The following is a 25,860-nucleotide window of genomic DNA, read 5'->3' on the forward strand; positions in this document are numbered from 1 at the left end:
CACAGAACGAACTCCTGTTTCTGGATCATGTAAGTACAGTTTTAGGGGCAGGAGGAAGGTACCTGTGCGCTCATTTCGCTGAATGAACTGCCCATGACACTGGAGCGGTTTCTCTGCGCCAGTCTTCAGCTGATGGCTGGGATGTGCCAAGGGCCTGGGAGCAGCACAGCTAGCGAATAACCTCTCCAGCCCGTACCCCTCTGTGTGGCGGTGTGTAGGCACACGGTTGTTTCTTAATTTCCTTTGTAGTGACTGTGTCAAAAGGCAGCATCAGGGCAGTGTGAGCAGCATCCCCAGAGTGTTTAAACGTCAAACGAAAGGCAGTTTAGCTGGGGAGCTTGCAGTGTGACAAAAGCACCAGTCTTTAGCTCCTTGCAGTCCTTAGGAGCACCACAGAGGCAACGGACCAAGTCTCTTGTAGGAAAGTTACCCAGCACATGGGCAGGACAGGTAAAGCAAGGTTTTCCTTTGCTTTGTAGGTGATCCTTGTCTCCGCATAGAGCCCTGCACAGCACGCACTGAACCAGCACAGCGCAAAGGCAGGCTGCCTGCAGGGCAGGTCCTTCCTCAGCGCACTTCAGGTGTTTTGATTGCTCTGGGTGGCTCGGCTGGGGCTGCGGAAGAGCAAAAGCGTGTTCCAGAGCTCCGTTCTCCCTCCTTTCTCGCACGATTGCCGCTTTCCTCCTCACCAACGCTCCATGTCGGACCCGTCCCCCCGCCCGGCTGCCGAGCTGCGCCTGGCCCTGCCCGCCCTTTTCCTGACAGACTCCGCCCTCGGCCGTGCGCCTGAGGCGGGCGGCGCTGCGCGGAGGGCCGGGGGCCGCCATGCGCTTCCGTGCTAAGATGGTGGATCTCGCCTGCCTCAACCACTTCAGCCGTGAGTGTGCCCGGGCAGGGGCACGGCCGGGCGGCCGGGACCTTCTGTACCAAGGAAAGGGAAGGGCGGTACGCGGGGTAGCCGCGGCCCGCGCCGTGAGGCCCAGACACCTTTAGCGGGTGCGAGGGGGAGGCAGCGTGAAGCGCGTTTCACGGAGCCCGAGGCTGGTTTGGGTTGGAAAGGACCTTAAAGCTCAACCAGTCCCAACCCCGTGCCGTGGGCACGGACACCTCACACTAGGGCAGGTTGCTCCTTGCACACTGCCAGGGATGGGGCAGCCACAGCCTCTCCTTGCCCCGAAGTATTTTAGGAGCTTCCTCAGCAGCTCGAGCTGCGTTTGTGGAGACGGACCGCTCCGCCGGGCTGGTTTGTTCCCGCTGTAACATCCCCCTTCCTCCGCCAGGTGTAATTAACACAATCGCCAAGTTAGCCAAGACCTGCACCCTGCGCCTGACCGTCAGCAAGCTGTATTTCATCCTCTGTGATAAAGTAGCCAATGGCGGTGTGGGTATGTGGTGTGAGCTGAACCAGGTAAGCCCGGGGCACTCAACAGCCACACGGCACTGAAGGCCAGAGCGGGCAGTGCACGGGGTGGTTTATGGTATGTGCAGCCCTCCCCTGAGGTGTGCCAGGCCTCAGTCCTGTGTGTCCTTGTTCACCGAAGGCGTTCTGCCTTGCAGGGCTGCCTTTTGGTTACGCAGACCGCGTGTTTCTGGCCGGACATCCCCTTCGGTTGTCACTTCGTGTAAAGCTTTGGTGTGGGCTGGCCCAAAAGGGTCAAAGCTGGCAACAAGAAACTGTAACTCACCTCTTACACCCCTGGTTTTGAGGGCTGGTAGTTGTTAAGGGGGGATCTGAAACCAGTACATTTAGCCTGAAGCAACGGGCCTTTGTGCCTGTGCAGCCTGTCTTGACCCTTGCAGGTGATGCCAGGCACAGGAAAGCTTCCTGTTGTACACGTGCCATGCTAAGCTTGAGTTTGGATAGGTAAAACTTACCTCTCTGTCATATTTTCATTTGCTATGTTTTATTTCGCAACTTAAAAACCTGTAGGAGAATTTCTTCGATGAATTTCAGATGGAAGGAGTGACTGCAGAGCACAACGAGATCTATTTAGAGCTGGCGCCTGAGAACCTGTCGAGAGCATTGAAAACTGCCCACAATGCTAAGGCAGTGAAGATGAAGTTGACTAACAAACACTGTCCCTGTCTCAGAGTCGCTGTGGAGCTGGTAAGTGCAACCATGCTTCATGTTAAGAAAAAGCTTTTAGAAATTAAGTGCTTTTCCTAAGATCAAATAGAAGCTTTTGTGTAATTCTAGGAAAATAAAGGAAGAAAAATGCCATTTTTCCATTAGCCTTTCCTGCCATCATGAGTGGTAGCACACAGAGCCAGCTTTGTGTTGTCCAAAATGCAAGGAAGAGGTGGTAGAAGAATGAAAGATATATGCTTGAAACACCTTTTTCTGATGTCTACTTTTCTCCATTCCTTCATTCTCTAGATGTGTGGATTACTGCTTTCTCACTGAAGCCATTAGATGAAGGAGGTTTCAGTGTAGTTTTTGGCTCTGTTTTGCTTTTGGTTGTCCTTAATAGCAGACTGATAGGAACCTATGCAAAACTGGAACTGAGTGTCTGGTGCACTCAGTTATAGTATTTCCCAGAGTGGCTCTGAAAAGTTTGAATTTAGAATTCCAGTCTTGTTTTTAACTGCAAGAGCATCCTCTCTCTTCTCTCAAGCCATCCTTATCAAGCAGCAGTAGGATTGTGACACATGACATTCCTGTGGGGGTTATTCCCAGAAGATTATGGAATGACTTCAGAGAGCCCAGTGTGCCAGACTTTGATGTAAGCATCTTGTTTTATATTCCCTATGGAAAGGGGAGGTTGTAAGTGGAATGCTGTTGCTGTGGTGTATACTACGAGTGAGGTTTGGAGAGAAGGTGAAAGGAAAGAGGGAAGGCTGGAAGCTAGAGGTTTGGAGAGTGATGGAACATGGGTTCTATCTTGACAAGAAAGCCTCCAGAACCTGTAGAAACAGAGCAAATCATTACCAGTCATTGCTGTGATACTCAGGGTGAAGGAAGGGAGGAGCAGAGGACTTGCATGGCTTTAGGTAGGAGCACTTCCAAAGCACACAGGTTTTGACTGTTTTAGCTGTTTAGGTACCAGGTGGCCTAAATAAGCTGTTCTTTCTGAAATTCATGGCCCACCTGGCAGAGTTAATCTATATGTGTTTCCTCGTGATTTTTATATATCTTTTTATATCCTTTTTGACATTTAGCATACTTTCAAGGAAAGAACTTTGTGCAGATGTGCTCCCATTTGAGATTATGGATGTCTGTTACTTCTATAGTTGAGAACATTTAAATTCTGAAGACGTAAGACTTAGTAGAAACTTGATGTGTTTTGTTCTGTTATTTCAGCTTTCCACTGATGCAGTGCCAGAAATGATTACAGTACCACGGGGACTGTGTTCTTCCCCTTTTGGCTGTAGGAACTATTTCACTGCTCAGTAACACAGATGTGGGTTCATGTGAGAATCTGATCTGCAAAAACCTGTCTCTCATTTATTTTGAACACAGATGGGATTGTATGTCTGAAGTGATTGCCAGAGCGATGGCCTGTTGGTATAATGGGAAAGAGGTCCTCTGTTCCTGAGACCTTTGGTGATATCAGTTAAATATTGCGCTTCCTGCACTCAGTGATAACAGAGCTCAAAATAAGATAGGATTGAAGGGTGAAATAAATGCATCACATCCCAGTCACACATGAAATACTTGTGCCAGTGCAGTTCTTATGTCTTTCTAGGTCAGTATTTACCTACCAGCGCTGAAAACAATGAAGAGTGTTGTGGAGAGAATGAGGAATCTCAGCAATCACGTTGTAAGTTAAAGCACTTCAGACGTGTGTCCTACAGACCTTATTTTATCGTGGACATAGCATGTTTCCCTGTTGCCCAAACTAGTCCCCCATGTTATATCTTGTTGTGGGATAAGACATTGCACTAAAGGCATCTGAAGACTGTAAGGGTTGAAGAGGATGATGGGATTTATTTTAGGATTAGCAATGAAGAGCTTGTCCTGGGCTTCCTGGAAGCTTTTCCTCTTTATACTGAATCCTTGAAAGAATTGTGTTGCACAAAGCCACTCTTTATAGCTATTAGGAAACTGTGGTTGTTGAGGAAGCCACCTGGAGACTTCTGAGCTGATTTCATTAAAGAAACTCCATTAAGTGAGTCTTGTGTCTGGAGTTAACTTAAAGTAGACTTGAGGTAGGATTTAAAGGAAATCCTATGGAGAGCTCCTGGTTGTCAGCCTGTACTCCAGACTCTGACATGGTGGCTTTCCAGTCTGCCCTGGCTTTGTGGGGTGCTGGTGCAAATGCAGGAAACCTTGCATTTCTCTAGCTTCAGTCTCCTATTTCTAAAGCCTTTCCTCAACACATCAGCTTCCCAAAGCCAGCGCTTGTTCTAGAAGTACTGGAGAGCAATGGCATTTCTTTCTTTTCATAATTTCAGGGAGGTGGATCTAGGATACATCTCATAGGAATGATAAGAAATGCTTTATGTAGCTGAACTTTCAGATGTTCAAACCATCTTCAGAAAGTACAGTTGAGCTGTGAAGGCACTGAAGTGCGTCTGGAAGCTTGTACTTGAACAAAGCTGCACTTTATAATTCTTCTTCTGTAATTCTTCGGTGTGAAAGAGGCTTGCCTAAAACTGAGATTGGTTGTATTGCAGATGATTGAAGCAAACTTGAGTGGAGAAATGAACTTGAAAATAGAAACTGACTTAGTTTGTGTAACAACACATTTTAAAGACTTGGGAAATCCTTCCTGGGGTAAGTTTCCAGGTTTGTTGCCTCTTGTGGCTGGCTGATCTCAGTGTGATGCTGGTAACGGTACTTACCTTCTGGTAGTCTTTACAAAATAGCATCAAATACATTGAGGTTTTTTTCAATCAAAACCTTAAAATGTGGCCAATGGCTAGTTCATGTTAGTGAGGGAATTCCAGTATCCTTAACAACTTTGTAGGAAAACTGGGCTTTCTCTTCCTTGTACTGCTGTTTCTGAAAGCAACCCCTTTGGGTACCAGCTGTTCAGTGATTATCAGGTATGTTCCTACATGTTTTGCAACTCCTGATGTTTTGACCAAGTGTTGTGTTCTTACTCTTTTAGCATTAGAAGATGGATGTCAAAGTTCTCAAGACAGAGATCCAGAAAGCATGGCTGAGGCTTGCATAGACATCAGGAAGCTGCAGCAGCTGCTTGCTGGACAGCAGGTCAACCCCACAAAAGCATTGTGCAGTAAGTTCAGCAGCTCTGCTTGGTAACTCCAGTAAAGGACAGATGTTTTCCATATGAGTCAGAGCAGAACAGCAGATCTTCTGTTTTGTCTGTTTGAAACTTGACTGGTTTTACTATACCTGAGAACTTCTAATGTTTCTTAAAGCCCCCAGTTTCTAGCAGGGTTTTGTATTTGATTTTGATACCTTTGCATGTTTTTCCTGAGAAAATCTGTGAGTTATGGTTTAATGCAGATACTAAGAACTTCCTGAGGACGATGTAAGTCATGGATGTAGCATTATAGGCCTATACATTACATACTTCCTTTTTTGGTATCAACTTTCATAGACTCTTTAGTAATGCTTCGTAGACCCTCAAGGACTTAAATATTACAGGATGATACGTCTTGTCATCCTTCTGTCAGAAGTGGTAAAGCATTGTATTCTGATGATGGCATTCTGTAGAAGACAGAGTATTTTTCCTGCTTTAAACTGGATTTGTGGTGGTTTTTTTCTCTTTACAGATATTGTAAGTAAAAGAATTGTCCACTTCATCTTGCTTCATGAGGATGTTTCGCTTCAGTATTTCATTCCAGCACTTACCTGAATACTTTGGAATCTCGGTAATTTTCCAACCTGAGGCCTTTTCCTTCAAGTCTGAAAACTTTCATGAGTTGCTGGAGTACTCTCATGTGATATGCTGTTAGATACAGCCATTAGATGGACATTATTTCCTTATTTATGAAATTACTCAAAACATCTCCTCATCCAGAAGGCCATTTCTGTGAAGAGTTACTTGCTATGAAAGATACAGCATCGGGGAACTGGCATATCTGAGCGTTCTGGGCAGCAAAGCTGAAAGTTGCATGTGCTTCTGGGATGCTTTGAGATGCAGGGAAGGTAATGTAGGGGGGTGTTTTCACAAGTATAAAGGTAGACTTGGCCTCTGGGGCTGCTGGTGGGTGTATCCATTATTGGACAATACAGCTCCAAGTTAAACTGTCATATTTCTGTGGAGCAGGAGAGTGACAGATTGGTATCTGCTTATAATATAGAAGTTATAATTGTGAGAACATTTATCTTTTGTTAAAAAATCCCAACCACCACAAGGGGCAGTAATTCTGGTCCAGGTCAGGAGTATGGAGTGAAAGATCCATTTCATGTTCTGGAGGGAAGGACACTAGACACACCAACAGAAGTGAAATCTCTCCAGGCCCAGGGCTTTCTTACCCTTCCCACCTAACTAAAGCACAAGGATGCAGCTCAGCCCTGCAGTCCTGTTGATGTGTACATGCTGATCAGAGGGGAAATAATACTCAGTTTTAAACCTGCTGTCATCCGTGAATCCAATTGTCAGAGCCCTGAGAGCCGTATTGGGTCTTGGAGGCCCTAAGCAGCCTCACCAGGGACCCCTATCCACTCCCTGTCCATGGGTGCACAGATCCTGTTCCAGCTTGGGCTGTAGTATCCTGTGCTCCTTTAAACTATGTTGTAGGTGGGCCAGGGCCCAGCCCTGCTCCTGGATTGTTTATTGAAGCCACTTGTATACCTGTGCTACCTTAATTTTGCTGAGCAGGATACAGTATAAGGCTATTTATTTACTCTGTTGCTGAAGGTGATGTTTCTGACCTCTTGCTGATATGTACTTTTGGAGTAGTTGCTCTTGAACATAAGTACGTAGCGCACGAGGTTGTGTGTGTACTTTTTATATGTTTACTGGAAGTTTGTGCCTTAACTTTAATCTGACACCTGTTACATGAATACCTATGCAGCTGAGAGCTTTTGCTTTGTAAGTCATTTTAAACTGACAAGTTTCTACATTGCACTGGTGTATTTTGGTTCTGCTTCCTAAGGGAACAGTGCTGCATTTTTCTGTTGTTCTGTTCAAATGTTATCCATGCATATAATTCTGGTCCTTCTGATCACTCAGTTCTTTTATAGCATTCTAGCTCTCCTGTCCTCTTCATCCATTGTGCATGGAAGTGCTCGTTTGTAAGTAAAATAAAAAGGCACTTGGACACTGTAAAGCATCACACAGGAAGTTAACATTCCAAGCAGGAGGCAAATAGAAGAAATGCTGAAGTTCTGTTCAGCTTATATTGCTGAAGGTGATAGTTTTGCTGCTTTTTTTGCAGTACATTTGCTGGGTTGACTTGAATTCCTTGGATTGATTTCAGGGCAGTGTGATTGCCATTGATCTATGTTTAAATCACAGTATTTTCCAGAAACATTCATCAAAACAGTAGTTCTGGCTGCAGTGCAAAGAAAGTTACTTATGGAGCACAAAACCAGGTTTTTACAGAAGCTTGTAATACTGATCTATCTGTTGGTCTTTTGAAAGCTAGTGAAAATCCTTCACTACTGATTATATATTGCCTCAGATATCCCGACCCATTTTGTATCAGACACTGTATTGATTTCCTATCGCAGGGCTTTGGTTTTCAAGAAATCTTGACATGTAAGTGTTAACTGCCCATTTTTACATGCTACCAGCCTCTGCTATCTTGTATTCCTTTCATCCTGTTCTTAAAGTATGTCTTAGAGGAGCTTGGAAGGGGGTGAGAGCATAGAATTCCCTGACCCAACCACCAGCTGCTGAGTTAGTAATGAAAAATGGTAACTTTCTTTACCAGTTGTTTCATTCTGGCACCACGGGATTAACACAGCAGGTTATTTGCTCTGACATTTCACATGTTATCTCACTCCTGGCGTAACTGACTTTTAAGTCCGATGCTGCAGTATCTGCTGTGGTCTGACATTTAGTGGTACCTCTGTAATCAAATTTCCTCTGATTTGGAACACGCAAGATTCTGTCAGGTCTAGATGACGAGAAGAGAAACTTGAAATGTCAAAGGGTAAATTCTAACTATAAGATAGGGGACTTAGACAAGGTGTTGGTCCTGACCCACCATCTGTCCCAGGGACCAGAGATGCTCTTCATCCCTCACAACCAATCCCACCTGTCTTGTTCTGGCATAAGCCTTACACAAGCAAGTCCCTGGCAGGTCTTCTGCCCTGTTGAGAAAACCCAGGAGGAAGTTAGATATGCGTTACATGGCTTTTAACTTGCTCCTGGGTTTTCAGATGTACTTGCTTCTGAATTCACTGCCACGTTTAACTCTGCCTGGCTCTGAACAATTTTTATGTCTTTGTACTGAGCCAAAGCAGCTGTTAAAGAGCTCAGGCCCTTCATGACTCTTGGATTTGATTTTTGACTCTCGGTATCTTCTATGAAACTTTATGAAGCTCTGCATTTGACCTATGCAAATTTACACGTGCCACTTCAGTACTGGGTTATATTCATCACTTAGGAGGCAGTAAGAGTTAATTCAGAGAACGGTGGCAAGTTTGTGAGTTCAGTTGAAACAAGCATTTCAAGAGAGAGCCATGGAAATTGTTCTTAAGTAGCTTCAGGGATACAAAGAATTCCTAGATCTTCAGATCAGTTGTATTGCTTCACATGCAAATGGACTCTGTCCAACTCAAATCTTGCTTTGAGTGTGTGTTTTGTGTGTTGGGCTTTTTTGTTCCCCAGTTGAAGTCTGTAACAAGTGATAATAATGTGTAACCATGCAGTGGCTGCATAACTGTATGACAAACAGAATCCGTTTGGCACTTCCTGTAACTACCCAAAACACATCTTACAAATTCATCATTTGAGAACACTTAACGAACCTTCAGACCTATTTCACGTTGTTTATAGTTGCCCTAGTATAATGCTGTGTGTTACGGTTTCTAGTTTATGTTTTATAAGGTTAAATTCTGCAGCCACTGGTTGGGTCTTATTAGACAAAGCTGCTGCATTGTTAGGCTCAACTCTGCTGAAGTGAGTAGCTAACTAAAATCTCTCTGCCTTCAAGGGGAAGTTTTTGTGTGATCAGTGAACTGATACAGAAATTTACCTATAACCTTTTGCTTTCCTTGCCTTCTGGTTGCACAGTACTATATTACTGATCCTTATTTTTATGCTGCTTTAGAAAAAGACTGCATGTATTCTTTTTTGCTAATGCTGCAGCAATGCATATTTTGATTAGAAAAAGAAAACAATAGAGGGTGCTGCAGAGCTGTAGGAAAATGCTTTCCTCTGCTTTCTGAAGCAAAGTGAAGTTAGGAACAAGCAGTGGCCCTCAGATAATGTTTGTGAGAGGGTGTGATTTTTGTTATAGTCTTCTATAAATGCCATTTCTCAGATGGGCAGGTGGCCAGTGACTAAATGTAAGACTGGAATTGTTCAGATTTTGTCAGGTATGACAGAAATACTGTTTCTAGAGCAAGCATCATGAATAACCCAGTGAAATCATGTAGGCAGACCCTGAGAGATGTAACTGAACTGAGATGAGGTGACTAGTTTACAGAATCTGGACTTAAGCCTCTCTGTGCTTCATCTATAATACAAGAATCTGTACTAACAGCTGAGTGCAGTATGTGGCAAATAAATGCATGAAGGATTTTCTGGGCATTTGGCTTCTCTGATAGAGGCTAAATCACTTCATGGGTACTTACTCAGGGACATCTTTATTCATGTGCATGGGCTCATGCTTTAAATGTTTTGCTATCCTTTCCTTAGGTTAGAGGGCACGTGTTCAAGTCATAGTCAGTTCATCATTACTTAATCTCACTTCGTGATGTACTGTTGGTGACAATCTGAAGCACAATTTCTTGTAGTAAAGGAATGCTGGACTTCCCCACTCTTTGTACCAAGGCATTGACAAATTAGTTGATTTTTTTTCCACTTACCAGATTTAAATGCCATATTCTCTGAGCTTGTTCAGGTTACTGTCATGTCATCGACCTATGGAAGATGCCAAACTGGAGCTCAAAGTAATGTATTCTGGTATTCAAGAATCAGAGAGTCCTTCAGCAGTGGGAACTGTGGGGTCCTAAATGTACTCAGTCAAATGTCAGAAGTCTTTTCCAAATGTGAAAGCAGACATTTATGTGTTACGTAATACAAGCAAAAGGTAAATCACTCTCAGATCTTCAAGCATTTTAAGTGATGTCCACTCATTTGCTGGTACTTGTGTAATTTTCAGCAAAAACTGGGAACAACTTCAGCCTTTGTTTTACTCAAAGGAACTGTCCATGTTGCTATCTGCTAGAAAACTTTACCTACCATGGTCACTTTGGGTGAATTAATCACTCCTCAAAGAACTTAGAAGCAAACTAGCAATTCAAGGAGTTACCTCTAATATTGTGAAATAGTATGGCATTATCTGTACGCAGGTATTAGATTTCTGATCAGCTCATAGGTATCTGTTAATTTATAGTGGCCAACTCACAGCTGGCATAAATCAGCTTAGTGCGTTTGAAATCAGTAGCTACACCAGTTTACGGCAGCTGAAAGATATGGCTTTGCGGAGCTTTCAGTGATTTGGAGCAGGGAGGTGGTACAGGAACCCTCTGCATAGATCTCAGTTGTTACATTTCTTCTGGAAGCGGAAAATAAATCACAAATTCGAGTCATGACGTTTGTATTTCCAGAAGGCATTGGCATTCCTGATGAAGATACAAACACTGACATGCCACTGGCATGGGGGTTTGTTTTGATTTGGCTTGGCTTGTATGACTCTAATGGTAGCTATTTGACTAGGCCCCTTAGAGGGGGAATGAGTGATTAACTCCCTCAAGTATGGTATGTGTGGCTACAGTTGCCAATATTTTAATGATAGGACCACAAAGCCTTATTTCCTTCATTCTGTGTTAGCCTGTGAGTTGCAGGGGGTGAATATATTTACAGAGAGAAGGCTGCAGAGACCCTATGATTTTGGATTTTTCTTTTACACAAACTAGACTAATTTGACAAATGAGCTTCTATTTGCCTGCTTGCATGGGTGGCATGAAAATCTCATCACATGCAGACAGGGTGATCACCACCACTGTAGGCTTGAACTAGAGGGAGGTAACGCCTCCCTAGGGATCTGCTATGTACTCAAAACATCTGTACAATATATAGGGGGGGCATTTGGGTCTGTAGAGTGTTGCTTGTCCCGAGGATTTCAACATGTTCTCTTTTCCATCCTACTTCAAGCATATCTTTAGGAAGTCCACTGACCTGAATGAGAGCTAACAAACACTTCTCGGTTTGTGTTCTTAAAGTGGCATTGTCTGCACCTTACAGATTTTGGTTTGGCTGATGATGAACCTGTGCTTGTTTGTATTACTGACCTTTTGTATCGTCCTGCCTAAATCTGGATTTTCAGCCTTCTCTGTACTGAACAATTTGTTCAAAAATACTTGTGTGTGTAAAACTGAAATACAGATATTTTAAGTTTTAAAGTAATGAATCAGAGAAATTTCCTTAACTATCTGCTGCTGCTGCAGCAGAAAGTTCTTAAATACAGTCAGTTACACTTAGAAACTGGAGCCTTGAGAGGTAATCCCATAGACAGAGACATGGTTTATTAGTAGGAATTATCTCATGTGGTATTATGTTTCACTATCTTCTGTTAAAGTTTACAGGAATAGACCTATGGGATTGTTATGTTGAGCTTTGTGTGAGAGAAGTGAAGACGTTGGAATTTCCTTATATAATCTAAACCCACTTTATTTAGATACAGACAGTGACTTCATGGAAAAAATAAACATAATGAAAATGAGCTACTGATAACTGGAAGACTAAGCACAGGACATGGTGCCAGGACAGCTCTATAAGTCATCATTCCCTTGGGATAAACTACTTGGAGAGAACACAGCTTGAGATGAGACCTTGATTGTGTTTGGTTCTTTGTCTTGCCAGATCTTCCAGGCTTATCTTGAGATGCTGAAGAACCCTGCTTCATCTCACAGCCCTTGAACCTCGCATATGGCAAACCAGGGATGTTTTCAGAGCAGGCCTTCATTACTATGTTGACAAAAGGGGTTCTCAATATCCTGGTGGTTTTGGGGTATAAGTTTCCATGTACTAGGTCAGGAGGCAGTGACGTTTCTGGGGAAGAAGCTTATTTAAGTCTAGAGGACTAGGGCAGAGGTCTTTTGAGGTACGTGGCAATTACTGTATTTCGGCAGGTGAGGGACCAAGCATGGAAGATCTCATCTGAGAGGAATGAAGAATAGGAAAGCTGCAGCAGAACTGTCTCTGCTTCTCTCTTCTCTCTGCATTGATAAATTGAAATGAGGGATGGGGAAAGTTAATCAGGACAGCAAGAGAGTTTCTCATTTTCTTCATGTCTGGTCAACATGTCAAAGCCTAAAACCCTCACTCCTGCCTGCCTTGACAGAAGACTGGATGCCTCATTACATTTACCTGGTATGTTTGCCTGCCATGTCACGAATGTTCTTCAAAATGAAGGAGACAAAATCAAGACTTGATAGACCTTGTAACCAGATTAATGTGGCCAAATAGCTCTTATATTTTAACTCCCACCCTGGCATGAGAGGTGCACTCTGGTCCTCCTTAAATAAATGTCTCGCTTAATAGACATTTACAGTGAACTCTCGCCACAATAAAGCATTACTACTCATGCAACCAGCAGTTCAGAAGTGTAAGCTTCTCCAAGATGTGTAATGGATAGACAAACATTGTGCTCTGCAGTACTTTTGAGAGAAACAGGCTCAGCCTCATTACTGAATAAGGGCAGCACTCAGAAATTCTAGGGGAGAAGCAGGATCAGGTTATTTAGTGGGTATGATGGGGGGAGGTATTCACAGCAACTTCTCCAAACTGAAAAAGGAATTCAGAATTTCAGACTGGAAAAACAATATTCCTGAAAAAGTAAAAAAAGGCTCCTTCAACCTCCAGTGCTTTTCTTTAATGCTCCTTGTTGGCAATTTGACAGTTAAGTATTTTCTCTCAGGCAGAAGCTTTTGGGAGGTAAATGTCTTCAGCAGTTAAGATCACAAGGTGCTTTGTTGCCTTGAGTACCTTAGTAGAGGTTGAACAGACAACTGGGGGGAAATGTGGGACCAAAACTTCAAATTTACATGTATTTCAGGAGCCTCTGCAGCTGGTGAAGGCAGCTGGATGTTCCTGACACTTTAACTTCCTGTTGCCTGCCTTTCATTTTTGCCCAGTAGTTGGGATCACTGGTTGTTCCATTTGCTCCCCCTTTGAAGCCCATTTTAATCTTCATCACCTCCCATTAAGTCAGATCTATATCCCTTCTCCTGCCACACTATAAAAGTACCTGCTCAGATTGCTTAAAGCAGGATCTGTGACTCTTTACTTTGTGAATCAAGTAATATGGAAGTTAAACTACGGTGATAAAAGGAGTTCAACTTTTGCTGCAGAAAAGCCAGAAAACAAGGAATTCCTTTGTAGACTTTGTCCACATTTGCAGCTTTTCCAGGCCCTGTGAGGCTGTTAACAGTTGGCGAGTCAGACCTGCAGTTAAACATGGGCTCTAGAGGCTTATCAAGTGATTTTCATGCCAGCCCACGCTATATGTTCAAGCTGTGCAGATCTCTTGGAAAGAATCAGTCTTAAGCATTTAGAGCAATGAAAGCTAGAAGATATTAAACCTCAATGTTTATAAAACATAATCAGAAAGTATCTAGATTCACTAAAAACATAGAAGGGAGAGAGGATTTAGTTCATGTTCATGTAGGTCTGGTTCTACTAAAGCTTATGGGAAATGTCCAAATATATCCCAAACCTGAGAAAATGACCTTATTATATGGTATCGTGATTAAGGAGCTTTAGAATGGATGGTAGGACTGAGTCTTTTTCATGTCTGGCTAACTGCGTTGGAGCATTTATACTACAAAAGTTAAATAGATGATAATCTTTTGTTTACTTTTTAAGTAGATCCTGTTTCTAGAGGGAAATTCAATCTATCTTAATTCATTTATTTTCATTACAGAAATGCATGCTATGTATAAATGCTAACTGAGCGGTGGAGGTGGATGGGGGGAGGTTAGTGGGAGCTGGCTTGGATTTCATAAACACAGTTACCACAGAGAAGCAGTGATGTGCAGCCCAGTGGAAACAGCCAAGGCTGAATCCAAGTTCCTCTAAGTTTATTCTCCTTTCCTTAAAATGTACATTGTGTTCTGCATCAGAATGGCCACCTGCTTCAAAAACTGATAATGTGTTGATTATTTCCACATTTTAACAAACCCACTCTGATGCCATCAACAAAAAGATGATTAATACTGAATATTTTAGGATGTTGTAAAATTCAGTTTATATATAAAACCTAATTGCACACAAATGTATTAGAAGTGTGAACTGATAAGCATTCTACACTGTTCTCCTGTGTCCTCTTCAATGAAAGAAAGATGAGATTAGGGTCATTACTTATCCCTGAAAAAGTGGGACTGGCCAATCGTAAGATTTTATAGGTGCGCTTCTTCCATCTTAGGTTTCAGGGTATTTTTGTTGCCGGATCAACAGCTAGTGGTCTTTAGCTACACTAAGGTCTTCCCAGGCAGATACAGCAGTGTGTAAGTGCCTTAAAATCATAGAACCTTCTCTGTGCAGAAAACAAGCCAAAGGACTTTGTGTCATGCATGTCCTCTACTTCCAAGAGAACAAAGGGATGGATGGCTCAAAAGACTCCAAATGATAGTAGCTTGTGAGCTGTATAACTGTAGTAATTAATGTTTTTTTTTTCCTTTTTGCTTAGTCTTTCACACAGCAGTTGCCTACCCACCAGTAACAAATCATTTTGGGGCTGATTTTGGCATCCTTTCTGTCTTTGTTTGTCTCTTAGACAAAGGCCACATGTCCTTGGCCATGGGGAATCACAACCTGTTAATAAAAGACCTCTGCTCTGCCTTTCACTGGGACAGTGGTATTTTCCTGTCCTCACTGGCTTCTGATGCTCTGTTTAAGCTGTTGTATGTCTCACATGTTTAATGAGACCTGACTGTAGCTTCCTGATCATGAGGCAGCATTCATTCTAATGGAGTTGGTAGAGGCAGTCAAACATTTGTTCAAAGGGCAGATCCCCAAAAAGTCCAGTCTATCATGATTAAAAGTTTAAACCTTGTTTTTAATAGAAGTTTATTATATATATTTTAAGGGAAAACCTTAATGTTGCCCCGTAGGCTTCAAGTATTTGTAACCATTTTTGGCTACCATTCCTACCGAAAGCAAATGCTCTATCTGCTACATGCTGTTGCCGGAGTGGGTCAGCTTCTCTTCAAAGACGTAAAGCCCTAGAAAGGCCTAGAAAGTCAGTTTCTGTTATTTACATGATCTAACCCTTTAGTTCAAGACACTAAGTTTGTAACAGCTGCTGATGTATTTCAGGCAAACAGCTATTTCTACTGTGTTTTATTATGTCTGATGCATCCCCACAGCCACCCAAGAATGATTGCATTAGCAGATAGAACAGTAACAGAGAGTTACAATCTGTGTTTGGATGGCTATTACATCATTTCTGAACAATTCCACACGTTTCTTTTAATGTAATATCAGCAGCCTAAATTGGGGGCAAACTGAGAGGATTGGATGGCCATTCTGCATCTGGTTTCTGTTACTGAGAAGCTAACGGACACCATTTGCTCTGACTGCAGAGAAAAAGCTTGGGGTGGGTTTTTGGGTTTGGGTTTTTTTTGTATTTAAGACAGACTGCTTTTGCTTGCAGCATCTCAGGCTTGAAGTAACACAAAGCACATGTTACTTCCTTACAGATGTGTGTGAATGTTGTTAAAATTGTTCTGTGTAGCACTTAGTCGTGTACTTTAAATCCATTCTTGAGTAACTGAGTGTTTCAATATTGGTATGCATTAAGGGGCTGATACAAAGCCTGCTGTAATTGGTGTGCGTCTCCCTGACTTCACTGCATGTATCAGCTCCTCAGCCCTTGCTGAGATTTGCTCACAGACACGGATTCTTTGAAAATATTCTTCATTTGTCTGTTGTTTCACTTGCAACTTCCCAACTGTGTTAAATAACTTTATTAACGGGTGCCCTGAGTTAAGGAAGGCCACAGAACTCATAAATAACAAAGAAGTAAGGGGAGCACCTTATGTTACTTGTCACCATGATGATCTTTACCAGCTGCTTTTTTGTCTGAAGTACAAATGCTGTTGACAAAGGTACCCCAAGACTTTGTTGACACAAAGGGCAAAGCTGTTGCTGCACACCAGCTCTTGCCAGCAGAATGAGACCTCCAGCTGCCAATGGTGACTTCATCTTCCAAAGCTGGGTGTGCACTGGAGTTGATGTTTGGGGCTGAAGTACACAAAGAGATTAAAAGATTATTGGCTCTTCCCGAAAGGGACTGTCCAACAACCTAACGATGCCTGAAGACAGAGAACAAAATCTCCGTGCTAGGTAATAAACTCCACAAATGCATGGATTCTCTTAAATTTGGGGCCAAATTCAGAGAAAGCCACGTCCAGTCCATGGACAGACAAATGGACATCCAAAAAATACATAATTATTAATACATTTATGAAAGAGAAATCCCATCCCACTTTCAGGGTCTGAAAGGGAGTAAGCACCAGGTTTACTTTTTCCAGTTGGTTAAACAGCTTTTTTCCCCCCTTTTATTAAGGAGTCTTTCAGGAATACCCAATTTTCTTTTTTAACAGTGTAATAATATCCCCCCTTACAGATGTAGTAAACATTAGGACAAAAGACGAGCTATATGATACCCTCCACACTTTGAGAGACACTGCAATGGCTCACAGCTTTGCTCTTTGTATAACAAAGCTTGCTTAGGAGAGATTCCTTTAAGGTGTGTGCCAGTGCCCATCTGCACCCACCTATAGCTGTGGTGTCACTTAGACCACACCACTCATCTCCTTTATACAGCCGGCTCCTTGGTGTTTGATTTAGTCCTTGTGATAGGAGGTTGACATTGCTCATTTTGGAGGCTGAAAGTCTGCTGCTTCCTAGAAATCACGAGAGAAGGCAGCCACTGTTTCCTCCTGCAGAACAAGTGATGGTAGAGGCACACTGTCCCAGCTTGCTTATAGCTTAACCTCCATCCAGACTGACTAGTAAATGGCATATGCCTCTTTCCACAAGGACAGTCCACAGGATGTTTACTACTGTCAGGGATGGTAACTTTTGCTGCACTGTATTCCTGAAGTGAATAGTAATAGATCTGTATGTCAGAAGCCCTCTTTCAAAGTTATTTACAGGCAAAGAAGAGCTGCGAACTAAAACTATGAGGGTACACAGGAGGAATGCTATCCAGAGATGCAGAAATGTTTTTGTGGCTCTCAGTGTCAGCGAAGGCACATTAGGAAGAAGCATCTTAAATTTCTTTTGGCAGCATCACCTGTTTTTATTCTGTCTCATAAGAAAAATAGCAACTTGTCTATACATGACAGTAGCTAAAATGCTCTGAGAGGCAGAAGTACTATTGCAACACACTGTGCCCTGAGGGACACTATGTCCTGTTGCACATAAAAAGCGTCATTTGCTTTGCGGATAGTCTTCAAACAAGTTTCTGACTTCAAATACTTGATTTGACTGTTGTTAGAACAATGTGGACAAAGCACAGCACTGTCTCCCAGATGGAAATCTCTTTACTAATTTGGTTTAGTACAGGAAATTCTGTGCTTCTTATTAAGAATAATAAGAACAAGCTCCTTTATCACTGTCTTATTTGGATTATAAATCTCCGCTTCCCAATCCACCTTTTCAGAAACATCACTATTATGGTCTCTTGTCACACCAGCTTGGGCTATAATGATCTCATATCCCAACAATGTTAAACCTTCCCTAGGACTGGTTGGGTGAATTCCAATAAAAATTGAAGGTGCTGCAGGAGCTGATTCTGATGCTTTCAATATGTGACCTTTGGCCAATCTTGAATGGTACCAATAACCCAGTCTGGTGGTAATGATATCCTCTGCTAAGTCTGAAGTAAAACTCGCATTTTGACCTTAAGAGGTAATGAGGGAGCCCATTACCTAGTTTAGACTTGACTTTTTGGCCTCTGTGTTTTCCAGCACCCCACCAGGGGCTTTGCACCCAGCCTACAGCATTTTACCTACAGCCTGCAGTAATACAGGCTTTGAATCTTGGCACACGTGCACACAGATCAGTGTCATAAAACTCCGTGTTTGTGCTGTAGAGCATCAGTCAGGAATACGCTGCTCCATCGTAACCAAATGGGATTAGATTATTTGTTTTACGAAGCAGACAAACACAAAGTAAATCTATGCATCATGTATATTTTGGTGTTACAGAATACAGAATACAGGTATTTATAAAATAAATTCCTCTAAAAACACAGTGATCTTTAGGAAGGAGCCTACATTTTTTTGCTACCAATGCTGGGAAATAATTTTTTGTCTTGAAACAAAGCCCTTTCCAGAAGTGTTACTGCTGCAGTTCTGACTTCTGACCTAAGCAAACACCAAGGGAGTGCTGTGATGCTCTGAACATCTGTAATTAATTACACAGAAAAGCCAAGTCAGCTTGTTTGGATCAGGAAGCTGCTCTTGATGTGAACCTCCTGGTAGTCTGCTTTTACACTACTTCAGTTCGCATTGTGGAGTGCCCTTGGAGCACATCAACCGGACTCCTTCTGGATGAAGCTAAGCAAGACGACGTGCGCTTCGGTCACAAGTGGCATTTGGTCTTTGGGACCCCGCTGAAGCCAGTCTAAGAGTGGGCAGTAAAGGGGGGCAGATTGGGTTTTGCAGTCACCACTCTTTTCATGTGCTGCAGGAAAACAAGATGAACCCTTGCAGCTACTCACGGTGTGAAAGCGTAGTACAGGCCCTGTTATGTATTTAAATTATATATAGAGAGGCACTGAAGTATTTTGAAAAGGGGAAAAGGCCTGATATGGCTTTAATTCTTGTATTGTAGAACAACAGAATGGTTTGGGTTGGAAAGGACCTTAAGCTCATCCAGTTCTAACCCCCTGCCATGGGCAGGGACACCTCACACCAGACCAGGTTGCTCCAAGCTGCATCCAACCTGGCCTTGAACACTGCCAGGGATGGGGCAGCCACAGCTTCCCTGGGCACCCTGTGCCAGCTGCCCTTGCTCTGGGTCTTTGAGCAGCAGGCAGCACTGAGGCTAGCAGCAGGATCTCAAGCTCTCAGCAGCGTTCCTCCATGCTGTCCGCTCGCAACATCTGGGAGCGAATCCAAAGGGCGCTGTGACATGGGCACTGCCGTTACCTCACGCCCAGCAGGGCAAGAGCCACGCAGAAGGCCCAGCCCCCGCCATGCCTCCCGCAGGAGCCCTCAGCAGCTCCATCAGGGTGGGCGGTGGCAGAAGGGGGTAACAGAGCGCCCGGGGAGCGCGGCGGTTCGGGCGGGAAGGGGAGGGTTCACCTCAGGGCGACGCCGCGGTGCGGGCTGAGGGAAGGAAGGGGCTGCGAGGCGGCCCCAGCGGCTGCAAAGCGTCCTCGCGTCTCCGCTGAGGGGACAGGGACGAGCCGAGGAGCGGCCCGCGGGAGGATGTCCTGCTGCTGAGGGCTGAGGGGCGCCCGTCAGAGGCCTGAGGGCATCAGGCAGGCGGGGAGGGAGCGCGGCTGCTGGCTCCGAGCCCCGGCCGTGGGGGACCTGCAGGCCACGGTGCAGAGGACACAACTGTCCCCCGGAGCACACGGAAGGGAGAGAGGTAGTTAGTCCCTCTCAAAACTCAAAAAAGCCCCCCAAAACAGCGGAAGGAGGAGAAAACAAGTAAAAGGCAGGGGCTTCCTCCAAAGCCTGACATCCCCACCCAGAACCGCTTCTGCAGGGGGCTAGTGACGCACCCCCACCACAACAGAACAGCCAGTTGCCCCGCTAGTAAAGATGGTGACCAGTGACAGCGAGCAGTGCTTCCAAGAAGAGGTGGTGGGTGAGAGCAGTAGGAGGCTTTGCTTCGAAAGGTACAGAGGCACCCATCTGTTGGCCGGAGGTGTGCTGCGTGCTGCCTGCCCGGAGCTTGGATCCGAGATGGTGCTGAGGTGCTTCCCAGTCTAGTAAGTCCCACTGATTATTACCCATTTCTAGTGGTCTGTATGCGTATAACAGACGCTCTGAGGTGCTGGTGCACTGCCTGGAATGGCCCAAGGGCTTACTTGGAGAGCATATGTCTCAAAGCATATGTATTTATAGAGGTTAAATCACAACTGCACCAAACCCTAATTTTCTCATGGAGTATTTGTCTGTGAAAGCATCGAATAACTTTACAGCTTTGACTATTTCAAGTGCAGTTTGAAAGCATGGCTGGACTACATTTTTTCTAGAGATGATGCCTTACAATGAGATATTTACAAGAGAGTGTTAAAAGTAAGTATTACTTTCTCTGCAGGGCTTGTTTGGTAACCATATCCATAGAGGACAGAGATAAAATACTTCCCTTGCTTCTTTTTGCAGCGTCATATCCATAGAAGACAGAGATAAAATACTTTCCTTGCTCTTTTTGCAGCTTCTGGCTGGGGTTTTCCCTTGTGGGAGGAGGGTCTAAACAGGCATCTGGCTTCCATATAGCCTCTGAAAGTTGCTGCCTGTTTTGTGAAGCCTGGGTGTTGGTCATTACAGTTTTGTGTGCAGAGAAGTGGCTTTGTGACAGAGCAGAGCGTGCACGACACCATTTTGCAAAGTAGCCAAGAATCCTGAGTGAGAGTTGATCATCCGGAGTCCTGATTGACCACTATTCTACAGTGGAGAAACTGTAGCTTTCCACTGACTGCTGAGCTGCCTTGGAGGGGCTGAGGTGTGGCTCTTTGCTTCTCCTTTTAATCCCTTACCTCAACCAGCAAGGTCTGAAGAACTGTGTTACTTTGAGGCACTGACTACGATAGCAGGATCTTGTATTCTTCTTTGACCTAAATCTGTTCAGCAAAAGAATGCAAAGTTGTAGACTTGAGGATGGGGGGGGGGGGGGGGGGGGGGAGAGGGGGGAAATGCCAAAGTTCAGAAATCGGTAGGAGTCAGAGATGATTCTTTGCTTTTACATCTACTTGCTATCTTTTTCAACTCTCCGATGAAGGCTGAGTGAGTTGGGGTTGCTCAGCCAGGAGGAGGCTCCAGGAAGACCTTAGAGCAGCTTCCAGTGCCTAAAGGGGCTACAAGAAAGTTGGAAAGGGAGTTTTTTGCAAGAACATGTAGGGATAGGACAAGGGGGAATGGCTTTAAACCAGCAGGAGGGAGATTTGGCAAACAGTATGGGTGATTTTTTTTTTTTTTTTTAATAAGACTTTATTGTTTCATTTGTGCTCATATATTGTTTTTCACCCAGTGTCCCTGCTGGAAAGAGAGTGGAATTGAGGGGAGTGAGTGAAAACTGGCTCTTTATTGCAGGAATAACGATTCCTGAATAATATTTCCAAACTCTATGCCTTATCGTTCTTCATTGTAACGTCCCAAATAGCATCTGTGCATGCTTGCTCTTGAACAAGTGCCTAATGGTACATACCGTGGCAGAGCAATGATCACAGTGGCGTGTGCACTGTGGAGCTTGGAGCTCTTGTCAGGGAACTAAAAGCAAGTTTTTCCCTCAGGCCTGCTGTGTAGACAACAATGATGAGATGAACTGGCAAAGAGAATGAGCCCCCTTCTGGGAGACCTGATCCCTCCCAGTTCCATGAGCATGGAAAAGATGAGAAACAGTTGAGCTTAGTGAGAAAAACTCACAAAGCAACCCATGCTTCAGAGCCTAAGACTGGACTAGTCAGGAAAAGATTTGGGCCAGTATCTTCTGCACACAATGATCCAGCTGGCTGGTGGGGAGGTCAAGTGGAATGTCTCCTATCTCTGTTATCTCTCTGATGCTGGAGCATGTGGAGAGACCCACCACACAGTAATGCATCAATTCTGTTTGGCAGCAGCGATTCTAGTTGGTAAAAGCTTCTGTCTGCACTGTGTATGTGATGTTACCTGAAATGACACAATTAAAATAGTCGTATTTTGCAACTTAAATCCTGGGCAGAACATGAGCAAACAATAAAAAGGTGAAAGGCTGTGTATAAGAGCATTTTCAAGTTCCCCGGAGTGCAGAAAGGAGATACTAAAGCTGGTAAAGTACCATGAAAGGAAATTTGATAATATGGTTTTAGAGATGCATTGGTTTCAGTATTCTTTATACTCTGGGGTGAAGCAGATGATACAGTTTTTCAGGACAAGAAATGATGGAAAATGGTATCAGAGAGAAAAAGCAAGGTAAAGCTAGCACAAGACCCATATGCTGGCAGGAAAGAGTGAAACTTTGTTTAATTTTACATTCTTGTCTTTATTCAGAGGTAACAGAAAAGCTGTACTTCTCCCCAGCTTCCAAACCGCTTGATCCTGGGCTTCCTTTCCTACTGTGGATGGAGCTTAAACTGCTCTGCTGGATTCATCACTGAGTTCAGTGCACACTGAGGCTTTCCCAGGAGTATCTGTCCTCAGCAGTTCATGGTGCTCTGAAGTTGTAGGCAGTGTTTGAACCTATGGATTTTCCTGGAAGCACAAATAATGCTTTGTAGAAACACAACCTCTCCTTTCAGGATGGGAAGTGGCTGGAGCTGGCAAAAACAAGTAGTGATCAGGCCTCTGTGGTTCTCCAGGCTAGGTTAAAGCAGTTCATCTTCATATAAATGTTTATATTTAAAATTAAAGTACTACAGTTGGTCGTGGATGGTTTCTTACATCGTTTCCCAAAGCATGTGGCACCTCAGTCTTCAGGTGATAAGAATGGCTCTGCCACAGATGTTGAACTTCACTCCATGCCGTAATTTCCCAGGCAGATAGAAAGCATCCAGTCAACTCAGCCTGAATATTCCTAGGGTCAACGTTCTTGGAATAGCTGCCTCTTTCTGCTGCTCTGATTCTCAGGAAAACAAAGCCGTCACTAATTTGTGAAGTAAAGGTAACTGTGACTCTCACACCCCCAAATTAAATGTAATATTTAGTATATCATTATTGCTTTCCCATGGGAGGGAAAGAAATGTTGAGGTCAAAGAGTGAGCAAGAGAGAGACAGGGAGAAGAGATGGGAAAGAGAGATTGGGGAGAAAAAGAAATCTTCAAAATAAATTCCTATTTGGTGTTTTGATTGCCAGTTGGAGGAAGTAAGGTAGAAATCTTGAGCTATTGGTGAGGTGTTTTCAAATCTCTAAGAAGCACTGCACCTGGTTATAAGACTGATGGAGATGCTCTTCTAAAGCATGGACAGAGCAGACCTGAGGATCTTCCCCACCTTGTTCAGAGCTGACATATTTTGTGGTTGCTCAGTAAATCACCTCCTTTCCTTTCACTGTACATCTGCTCAGAACAACAGGCTGCTGGAGGAAAAAGGCTCTTGCTGTTACCTGGTGATCACTCCATGCTTCAAAGCACAGAAGCTGAAACTGCTCATGATTGTTTTCCCTTTGAACTCCAGCTAATTTAAGTGTGAATATTGTTTTCATCCCCCCTTGATAAGAGATTTGCTTCAGCAGAGCTGTTCGCACTCTTTACTTTTCCATGTTGCCTTTCCTACCTAGGAGCAGATAGATCTGATGTCAGCAGAGGGGTTTGGATAGGAAACCAAAGCAGGGGGTCTTCAGGGATGCTCACTAAGGTACAAGGATTCCTATTACTGTGCTGCAAAGCCTTGTTTGACCTAATCTGTCATCACCACTGCACAGTGGCAGAGCTATGGGATGTGGCAGGCCTGGAGGGCAGCATCAAGGAGTGAGGCAGCTAAACTGAACCAGAGCAAGTGTTTTTACGGGAATACCCATGGAGGTAAAATTAAATAGGCATACAGAGTATGTAAGAGAACATTTTTCCCTGAAAAGCTTCAGGGGTTAATACAAGCAGTGCTGGGTTGTCAGTGGATTATCCCTGGAATAACATCCTTCCCTTTTCACTGAGTGTTTGTTCTGAAAACCCAACCCCAAACCGCTGCAAATTGCAGAGTCGAGTGGAAGGGACAAAGCAGGATGTTTTCTTTGTGAAAAGGTACCCTGAGTACACAGTCCATCATCACTATTCAACTTCCAAAACAGGGGTGACATGGTGGGGGAGTGCCAGGGAAAGGTCTGGATGTTGTCATCATCCTCTGTCCTGGCTCAGCAGAGGCAGGAGAAGAGTCAGACAGAGCAGGGCAGACACCCTGGTGACTGGTGCAGCAGTGAGATGGCAGGGTTCTCCAGAGCTCTGAGGAGGCTCTAAAGGCAAGTGCAAAGAACAAGTTAATTCCTACTCAGAAACTTTCTCTCTCTTTTAGATCAAATATTTTGTAATATACAGTAGCTTTGTTTTCTTGTATTGTATCTTGCACTTTTCTGCATTGCAGCTTCATTGCAGTTAATGTTACTGGCATGGCTGAATTAACTTCAGGACAATTAAGTAAAACCAGGTGTGATTCTGGACCCACAGAAGAAGGCTCTGCTTTGAAACAGCTCTACAGAGTAATCGTGTTTTCTTACACTGCCAGCCTCATTGCATATTTGCAGTTAGCAGCAAAAACATTGTGTGTGTTTTTACCTCTCAGAGCCATAGAAGTTGTGGCAGAATTTGCTGGAGCTTCTTGTATGGCACCAAGATACAGCTATTGCATTTCATTCACAAGGTCAAAGCCTTTCTTCATTTAGATTTAAGCAATTCCTTCGAGAAACTCCAATATAAATAAGGGAAATGCTGATCCTGCAGAACTTTTAATTCCAAAAGCATTGCACAGCCTCAGTTAAAAGGGAGACAAGAGCGGTGGTTAAAACAGGTCTTTTTTTTAAGATTTGAGTTTGTGTGCTAAGGAATCATGAGGAAAAAAAGAGTATGGAATGCCAAGCTGTTGTTGGAGCAAGGCTGGTCTCTTAAACTGCCTTGAAACAATGAAGTATACACATGAAGATTATTCCACCTACTCCTTTGGAATGTCACAACATCAGAAAGTGTAACATAAATGTTGATTTTTATTGACAGATTCAGAATGTAAATTCACTAGTCTCTTTTTTCATCAATATCGCTGTGTGCATTTATCTCCTACACATACCATGGTAGACAGTGGAATCCATGCCTGGGTGTTGGAAATGGTAAATCATTGAACCACCTCCCTTTGCTTTCCATGTCTTTGATTATTACATAGGACCTGTAAGGCACAATATTTAGAAGTGCTGGGCCTTGAGCTAATAGGTGTTGTTAGTTTGCTTTAACCTTTCCACTAACAGATAGTGCCTTGTCTAAAGTACATCAGATTAGAGTTAACCACGTAATTTACAGTATGTGGAATTTAGGATTGGATGATCTCAGTATATGCATATTGATACATTTTGTAGTTTGGCAGATCACTCTGGGGAAAAGAGATAGAAACTATTTTCTGTTTTCCATTTATCTCTCTGTAGAGAAGACTAAAGACAGAAATCTGCAAAAAATGCTCAAATTTAAATTCCAGGTCACATGCTGACTCCTATAGAATAGATTAATGCTGAAAAGGTGACTAATTTTGCTAAGAAGTATCATGGGGCATGCCAGAGAGCTTATGTTATTGAGAAATCTGAATATTGTCTAAGTACTCAATTTTAAGACTATAAATGTCAGCCCTCTCTGAAGGAGTGCGAGGATTATAATGATACCCTTAAATGTGTGTCTTTTTGCATTTGCACTGCAAAAAATAACAAAAAGGTTGTGATTAGCCTCTTGGAGCCTCCAGGTTCTGAGCCTTTAAAAGTGCTTGAATGGTCAGCTGTCTTCACTGGTGTTTGCTTATGAATGTTGGGGTTTTTACCCCCTGAAATGTTTGCTTCCCATGGAGATGGACTGGGGGCACAGCAGACAAGATCTATCTCCCGCCCCAATTCCAGCTCGACTGCAGGGCAGAGAATTGGCTGGAGCCAGCGTAACTCGAGAAGCTGTCAGGGCTGCTCACAGCAATCAGCAGCAGGAGCA

The 25,860-nt window shown here is 43.6% G+C and overlaps 1 protein-coding gene across 2 annotated transcripts; it reads left to right on the top strand.

Annotated features, from left to right (window-relative positions):
• Window positions 1–749: 749 nt before the first annotated feature.
• HUS1 (HUS1 checkpoint clamp component) lies at window positions 750–14,906 on the top strand. Of its 2 annotated transcripts, XM_065665616.1 has the most exons (9): window positions 750–877; window positions 1,281–1,408; window positions 1,931–2,107; window positions 2,616–2,723; window positions 3,687–3,761; window positions 4,618–4,717; window positions 5,055–5,183; window positions 5,686–5,784; window positions 11,898–14,906. In XM_065665616.1, the coding sequence occupies exons 1-8, from the start codon at window positions 826–828 to the stop codon at window positions 5,766–5,768; spliced, it is 852 nt and encodes a 283-aa protein (XP_065521688.1). In that variant the 5' UTR covers window positions 750–825; the 3' UTR covers window positions 5,769–5,784; window positions 11,898–14,906. The 2 variants fall into 2 exon arrangements, with proteins under 2 accessions (XP_065521688.1, XP_065521687.1); XM_065665615.1 differs by having other exon boundaries at window positions 751–877; window positions 5,686–14,906.
• Window positions 14,907–25,860: the final 10,954 nt, after the last annotated feature.

This window comes from Lathamus discolor, chromosome 2 (assembly GCF_037157495.1).
Source record: "Lathamus discolor isolate bLatDis1 chromosome 2, bLatDis1.hap1, whole genome shotgun sequence".
Classification (NCBI taxonomy): domain Eukaryota; kingdom Metazoa; phylum Chordata; class Aves; order Psittaciformes; family Psittacidae; genus Lathamus; species Lathamus discolor.